This window comes from Odontesthes bonariensis, unplaced genomic scaffold, assembly GCF_027942865.1.
Source record: "Odontesthes bonariensis isolate fOdoBon6 unplaced genomic scaffold, fOdoBon6.hap1 scaffold_245, whole genome shotgun sequence".
Classification (NCBI taxonomy): domain Eukaryota; kingdom Metazoa; phylum Chordata; class Actinopteri; order Atheriniformes; family Atherinopsidae; genus Odontesthes; species Odontesthes bonariensis.
Window position 1 is genome coordinate 22138 of NW_027457453.1, and position 8341 is coordinate 30478.

The 8341-nt window shown below is 43.1% G+C and overlaps 1 protein-coding gene across 1 annotated transcript; it reads left to right on the top strand.

Moving 5' to 3' along the window:
* Positions 1 to 5006: 5006 nt before the first annotated feature.
* Positions 5007 to 7025, top strand: LOC142376312 (tripartite motif-containing protein 16-like). Its single transcript, XM_075459921.1, has one exon. It carries the CDS (start codon positions 5007 to 5009, stop codon positions 6798 to 6800), a length of 1794 nt encoding a protein of 597 aa, XP_075316036.1. The 3' UTR covers positions 6801 to 7025.
* The last annotated feature ends 1316 nt before the right edge of the window (positions 7026 to 8341 follow it).

An 8341-nucleotide genomic window follows, 5' to 3' on the forward strand; every position in this document is an offset into this window, starting at 1 on the left:
AGGGGGTCATGACCCCCGTAACCCCCGTGCAAATTACACTCATGCCCCCCCCCCCACACACACACACACTATCCCAAAACAGTGGTACGTTGAGTTACGAGTTTAATTGGTTCCGTGACAGAGCTCATAAGTCAAATAGCTCGTAGTCCAATCAATATTCACCATTAAATGAATGGAAATGCCATTAATCCGTTCCATGAAATAAAAATAGACGGAATAACGGCTCTTAAAAAAACTCATATGTCGGGACACTCTTAACTCAAGGTACCACTTTAAAGTGCTACATAATAGCTTCATGCTAACGTGACATTAGCCTTTCATAACTTTAGCCTACTCGTTTAGCCTAACAATTGGCAACAAAATCTCTTCTCTAAATGTGCAGTCTTTAAAAACAATAGGTGCGTTTATATGGACACGTTTAATCTGATTAAATGCACGTTTAAACCGATTACACGTGTAAAGAGATTAAATATGCGTCATGTAAACAGTCAAATAATCTCTTTAAATATAAACGAGTTAAATATTTAAACCGATTACAATAGGTGGTTTGGACCGTTCATATAATCCGATTGAAGGAGGAAACTCCCCATATTTACAGGCGCACCTGGATAAAACGATTATTAGAACACGTTTCATGTTACTGCGCAAGTGTAAGGGCGCGCGAGATACAGTTAATAAAGACTGTGTAGTTCTAGTTAAAAGGCAGATAACGGAAGATATCGAAGTTAAAATGACGGCGACGGTGAAGAAGAACAAAAATTGGTCGGGGGAGGAAACGGTGTTTTTATTGAAAACGTTGCAAGAGCAAAATATAATGTCAAAACTGGACGGGAGGAAGATGAGGAACTCGGAAATCTTTAATGATGTCCACACAGCCTTGAAAGAGGCAGGGTTTGACCGCTCCGTTGACCAGATTAAGTCAAGATGGAAAGCCCTGAAGGCCGCCTACTCCAATGCCAAAAGGCAAAATGGTAAAAGCGGATCAAGCCCGGCCAATTTCGCGTACCAGACAGAAATGGACGACATACTGGGAGGCAGACTCCTTTCGGACGTCAGCCATGGTGTCGATGTCGGATTTGAGGAGGAGATAAATGTTACTAGTAAGTAGCCAAAGATCTTTTTTCCATGTGTGTAGCACCAGTATGTAGGCTATAACAGCCTGTCTGACCAAGAGTGGAAGTTAGCCTGTGTCACCACAACCCGCTACATGTTTTAAGTTGTCCATACAATTAATAAAATCAAACCCATTAAATCCAACTGTCCTACCTGAAATCGGTGTCTCGGTCACAGGAAAGCTCACAATTATGTCAAACTAATCCACTTGGTTTACGAAGATGAAGCAACTGCAGACGTGCTAGCATCCTCATCAACTGAACAGTTGTGTACAATCCTCTCAGTTTATCCGTTTCTTCGGCAGATGTCATTTTTAACGCGTATTATGTTTTGTAAAGAAGAGGCGTTGTGTAACATAATTTAAAATCAAACAGGGCATTAACATTAATGGCAGGCAGGCAGGCAGAGTCATACGTGGCTGGCAGCATCAGCATCACATTCTTCTTCCTTCATAGGTTCCCGTACTCCAGTGTATAAAACGGTTAGAAAAACAAACCGACAGCCTCGCGCGACCAAATGGACATCTTTGCGTGCGAGTTCTAGTCGGGATTTTAAATGTTATTTTATTTTTTTTAAAGAAAAAAAAACAGAGCACCTCATTTTTTCATGTAACACAAAGCAAAGAAACAGCTCAGACATACTTCATTTGTAGTACTTCAACATTTGTTAAAACATCGTCCTATCGGATTAAATTGCTGTAACATGTAAACTCGGAAGAAATTTAATCTCTTTATTTGTGGCTCATGTATACAGTTCGGTCGAATTCTAATAAACCGATTACATGTAATCTCTTTAAACGAAACGTGTCCATATAAACGCACCTATTGACTCATTTGGAAATCACATTCAAACTTAACTCAAAATGATGTATTCCAGGAAAGTAGGTTCACTCTGACAGTACAACAGGACACTCTCTATGCCTGCCACTCATTTCAAAGACGCCGCGTTTCTCACTCATCTTTCAACGAGACTTGCCTGTCAATCAACTGGAGTGACACCTGAGGTGTCCAATCAGGTTCCAGAGGTGGCCGTTCGGGAGCCGGCTCTTCTTTGGGAGCCGAGCTTCCCATCACTAGCTCCGGCTGTTTGTCTCTGACGTAATATCAAATTTCCCGGGCCGTGTCGCGGACAACAGTCTGTGATTGGGTGAATGTCCGTTCAGTTTGACCAATGCCTTTTCGTGCAGCGTAAGGGAGCTGAGGTGCGCTCCTTTTTCGTATGTTGGTGCACTACGAGGGTGGGCAAACGGGTTTACCTTTGGAAAATGTGGGGGGGATGAAATCACCTTGCTGTAAAAGTGGGGGTGTCGAAACACCCCCATCCCCCACGGGTGCGACGCCCCTGACTGCAGCTGTTACTGGATTACCCAAAGCTACAACTGACGAAGTATACATATAGATAAACACCCGTACACTCATTCAGATATCGTATATTGGTACTAGAAGATGTAATACAGTACAAAGACGTTAACAAGTCATCTTTGAGTCATCAATTGTGACCAGGTAAGATAAACAGCTAGCTAGCCCTCTCCATAGCACTGCCTGAAACGTAGGCTATATGTTATAAAGTTAGCACGAATAGCTAAACCCATCAACTATCGTCTGTGACGGGCACTGATGAAAACTGTGGTTTAGATTGGTGTATTTATTTAAAATGATTAGGGAAAGTGAGTAAAATGTAACAAATGATATCGCTGGTGTTTCACATGTTAGTGGGACAGATCACTTTTACTGAGTAGGTAGATGTAAAACAACGAGTGACTTCAGGCGAACCCGCTCCCGTCGCGGACACTGATATAACTCATAAGAAAACGAAATCATCCCAAATTATTTCAATACAGATGTATGGTTATAATCATGAATATATGTTTACAAGTAAAATATATGTATTGGGCTTGTAAGTAACATTCAGAAATAACATGTTAGCTTCTGTATGGTCACTATAACATGCCGGCCGGCGGCGGCCATTACAGGAGAATAAAGGACGGCCGCTACGGGGTATACGTTCCCCCGAAATGCAGAAATACTAACGCACAATGTTTTAGATAAGTAACTTCATTCTGACTACTAGTTTTGAAATAGTAGTTTCGTTAGACTACTCGTTACTGAAAAAAGTAGTCCGACTACAGTAACGCGTTACAGGCATCACTGGTCACTAAGCGTTGATTGGTTGAAATCTGAGCGTCATACCATGCTTAAAAGAACAGGCGCGACACTCAGTTGGCTCTCTTAACTTAAACTCTTGACTCACTCTTAGCTTGAGTCTTAACTCTTAACTTCCTCTTAACTTATTTTTTGGACTCCGTGTTCTCTTACTTTTGTCTTAGCTCTCTTAAATTTTGCCTTTCGTTTATGACTTCAAGCCTTTTTCCCTTTTTGACTTAAAATCCAATTTCGCGCTTGACTCCAATTCATCCTCTTAATTTGAACTTCCCTTATTGTTATTTAGGTCCAGACACCCGCGGTTGTTTGGTTAATCTTGGACAGCCCAAGCTCAGACCACCTTCACGCAGAGAAGGGAAGAGAAAAGCCTGTGGGACTCCTCCTGATCGAAGCCCAGGTCAGAGAATAACAGCTCGTCCCGCTCATCCCGCTGTTGCCAAGGAAACCCGCCAGCCTCCGATAACAAACGGTTATCCAGAAGAACAAACATCACGTGCTTCGGGTCCCTGCCACCAAGTAAGGTCTCGTCTCTCCTTCTCAGACATGGTGCTGTGTTGGCCCCTTTAATATGCTGTCAGAGTTAATTAGCCGATACTGAACTCAGGGTGGCGAGAGGCCAGACTTAATAAACTTTAGGATTTCCCCATTCATCCCATTCCAACCTAGCTACGTCTCTCTCTTAACCCGTATTTTATTATAAAGACTGCAAATTATCTCTATTCTGTCCTCTTTATCAACTGTTGGCATATAATTGTGAAAGACTGTTTAAATAAAAGTTTTGTAAATGATCAGAGCGTCACAGAAATTCTTAAGTGTCGGATATCCCTTCAGACAGAATTCGACTTCAGTGAGACTTTTCCCTCATAACTTTTAACAGTTTCTCCTCCCAGGACTGTAACGAAATTAAGGTTATGGATATGGCAGGTGGTGCCCCTTTCTTTTATTAATATCCAGCATATTAATCCATTTTCACATGTAAAATCGCTACAGTATCGTCTGCATAACTGTGATAATTGATGTTAAAGTTCTGCAATATCTGACCCAAAGGGAGCATATACAAGTTAAACAGAAGAGGTCCAAGAATTGACCCCTGGGGGACTCCACGAGTCATGGCCACTCGCTCAGATTCATAGCTGCCAAGTGTAACAAAATAACTCCGGCCTTCTAAGTAGGACCTGAACCAGTTAAGGACCGCTCCAGAAAGTCCAACCCAGTTTTCCAGCCTGTGCAACAGGATTCATCCTTTTTTAGAGAAGATATGTGTTAGTTGTAATTTATCTTTTTAACTTTGATAACTGAACCTTGTTGATCTAAAGGCAACCTTTTTATGAGGTTTTTCATTCTAAAGATCGTTTTCTGTGACTCAAACAGGTGGTAAAGTACAAAGAAATTACCGTTGAAGCCTAAAAAGTGAAGAGAACCAAACAGACAATAAACATGCAGCAGAAACCTTTAATGTCTGTTAATCATCTCAGAAAAGTTCATCAGTTCATTCTCTGCAATCAGATCCGAACAACTCGATGAGTTGGACTTTGAGCTGTTTTTACGTCTTTATGATGAATAAAACCACCCAGTTTTTATTACTTACTGGATATTATCTCAAGTTTCTCCTCCTCCTGGAAAGATTAGAGCCTGATGACACACGTTAAAGTCCAAAGTGTTCAGAGCGCCAGCTGTGAGGAGTCCTTTATAGCAGGAACAGACGACTCAGTCGCTGATCTGAGAGGAGAAATGGCGCAGAAAGGAGTTCAGCTGGAAGGAGAAATCCTCCAGTGTTCGATCTGTTTGGATCTGCTGAAGGATCCGGTGACTATTCCCTGTGGACACAGCTACTGCTTTCACTGTGTTAAAGGCTTCTGGGATGGAGAGGATCAGAAGGGAGTCCACAGCTGCCCTCAGTGCAGGCAGACATTCACAGCGAGGCCTGTCCCTGTGAAAAGCACCATGTTAGCAGCTTTAGTGGAGCAGCTGAAGAAGACTGGACTCCAAGCTGCTCCTGCTGATCACTGCTATGCTGGAGCTGAAGATGTGGCCTGTGATGTCTGCTCTGGGAGGAAGCTGAAAGCCACCAAGTCCTGTTTATCCTGCCCGGCCTCTTACTGTGAGGAACACCTTCAGCCTCATTATGATTCAGCTCCATTCAGGAAACACAAGCTGGTGGAGCCCTCCAAGGAGCTGCAGGAGAACATCTGCTCTGATCACGATGAGGTGATGAAGATGTTCTGCCGCACGGATCAGAAGTGCATCTGTTATCTCTGCTCTGTGGAGGAACATAAAGGCCACGACACAGTGTCAGCTGCAGCAGAAAGGACTGAGAGGCAGAGAGAGCTGGAGGGGAGTCGGCAGCAGATCCAGCAGAGAATCCAGGACGCAGAGAAAGATGTGAAGCTGCTTCAGCAGGAGCTGGAGGCCATCCATCGCTCTGCTGATAAAACAGAGGAGCACAGCCAGAAGATCTTCAGCCAGCTGATCCGTCTCCTCCAGAAAAGAAGCTCTGATGTGAAGCAGCAGATCAGATCCCAGCAGGAAGCCGAAGGGAGGCGAGTCAAAGAGCTTCAGGAGAAGCTGGAGCAGGAGATCACTGAGCTGAAGAGGAAAGATGCTGAGCTGCAGCAGCTCTCACACACAGAGGATCACAGCCAGTTTCTGCTCAGCTGCCCCTCAGTGGCAGCACTCAGGGGGGCTACACACTCATCCAGCATCCAGATCCGTCCTCTGAGGCACTTTGAGGATGTGACAGCAGCTGTGTCAGAGCTCAGAGAGAAACTACAGGACATCCTGAGAGAGGAATGGGCCAACATCTCACTGAGAGTCGCTGAAGTGGATGTTTTACTGTCACAGCCAGAACCAGAACCAGAACCAGAACCAGGACCAGAACCAGAACCAGAACCAGAACCAGAACCAGAACCAGAACCAGAACCAGGACCAGAACCAGAACCAGAACCAGAACCAGAACCAGAACCAGAGAGCAGAGCTGGATTCTTAAGATATTCATGTGAAATCACACTGGATCCAAACACAGCAAACAGATATCTGTTACTGTCAGAGGGGAACAGAAAAGTGACAGTAATGGGTCAACCTCAGTCTTATTCTGATCATCCAGACAGATTCACTGACTGGTTTCAGGTCCTGAGTAGAGAGAGTCTGACTGGACGTTGTTACTGGGAGGTGGAGATGGGAGGAGGAGTTTATGTAGCAGTCGCATACAAGAACATCAGCAGAGCAGGAAGAGGGACTGAATGTAGATTTGGTTCTAATGACAAATCTTGGGCGTTAAGTTGTGGCCAAAGCAGTTATTCATTTAGGTACAACAACAAGGAAACCTCCATCTCAGGTCCTCGGGCCTCCAGAGTGGGAGTGTACCTGGATCACAGAGCAGGTATTCTGTCCTTCTACAGCGTCTCTGGAACCATGACTCTCCTCCACAGAGTCCAGACCACATTCACTCAGCCGCTCTGTGCTGGGGTTTGGTTTCCTGGGTTTCCTTGGTTAGTTCCAGAAGCAAGTTGCAAATTTCTCAGCTGAAAAAGGAAGCAGCTGAAGGTGCAGTGAGTTTTAATCTGTGAGTTTTCATTTTGACTCATTCTGTGACTCATTTAGTCCCATCGTGGTGTCATTTCTAAGCTGTTCAGAGATTTTCAGGGAATCAGTGATTTGTTGATGTTGTTCTGTTGACGACTTTCTTTTGTTGGATATCTCGATATTCTTTGACTAAAACCGACGGCCCTGATATTTCTTTATGTTCTGATTTTTACAGCCAAGACTTTCAGCTCAGTTTCATGTTGGAAGACTTTCTGTTGAGTCCAGACGCTCAGCTGACAACAAATGTCTGGATTCAAGGTGACGACGTGATTTAGATTCATCTCCCGAAGGTGATAATAAATAATAAATAAAAACTCATTAATAAATAAATAAATAATAACTAAAATCAAACAGAAAGGCAACTCCAGCTGCAGTGAGCACTTCTTTCATAGCTTTTGCCTTGAGCTCATTATTGTTTTATCTGTAAAACGCAGAGAGATCGGCCGTCATTCAAACTGTGATTCAGCAGTAGTTTATCTTTTGATTTGTAGTTCTGTTGATGGTTCAGTTTCTTTCAACCGTCTTTACCAAAACTGTTTAATCACAGAAAAAAAGCAGTTTTTTGTCTCTGGTTGCCTTTCTCAGCAGTGATTGTGTTTGTGTCGTCACACAGTGAAGAAAATCTATAACATCATGTAAATACAGGAAAAAGGGATTTTACCTTCTTATCTTGGAAATGTTTTGCTGAGTTGTGCTTAAAAAAAGCAGATTTTTGTCTCATTCTGGACTTTAGATGATTGAATGTGTTGTGTTGCTTCAGATATGAAGTTACTTCTGAATGATGCCTTCACTGTTTTTCTCTCTGGCTTCACAATGAGGCTCATTGATTGTAAAGTTTGAACTCAGATGTGATTAAAACTTCTTGTGTCTGATATCTGAGGTGTGGTCTCTCAGTCTGAAAGAAGCAACTCGCTCCGTCTCATTTTCTTATTTTTTTACCCCTTGTCCTGCCCAGCATTATGGCAGCAGAATTGTAATCTGAATACCGTTAATGCCAAACACATTTGCTATGCCAAGGGAAGCTTTATGAATGTAAAGCTCCCCTTGATGCCCATTAACTCCTTATTTTTATTGATTTAGTTTTGTTACAATACTTAACATGATGTGATGGTGTGATGGTGCCGAACCGGACCGGGGGACAGAGAGAGAGGGAGAGCGAAGAAGGGAAAAAAAGGAAGAGAAACATGAAGAGACAAACATAGAAAACAATGAAAAATCAGACAACCAGCTGCTACACCTGTAAAAACAAAACTGAAGACGATTCACGGCTTTTGTGGGGAATCCAGCCTTAGAGGCACCAGGAGCACCTGGAAGCAGCAGTGTTGCCATAGTTACTTTGAAACAGTAATCTGACTACTGACGACTTCTTTAAAAAGTAACTTAGTTAAGTTACTGACTACTTGCTGTTAAAAGTAACTAAGTTAGATTACTTTTAGTTACTCTCAGCAGAGGCTGATCCCCCGCCCCTATAACATGAAAATGAC

Coding starts and splice junctions, on each gene's coding strand:
- LOC142376312 (XM_075459921.1), top strand. CDS start 5,007: ATGGCGCAGAAAGGAGTTCAGCTGGAAGGAGAAATCCTCCAGTGTTCG.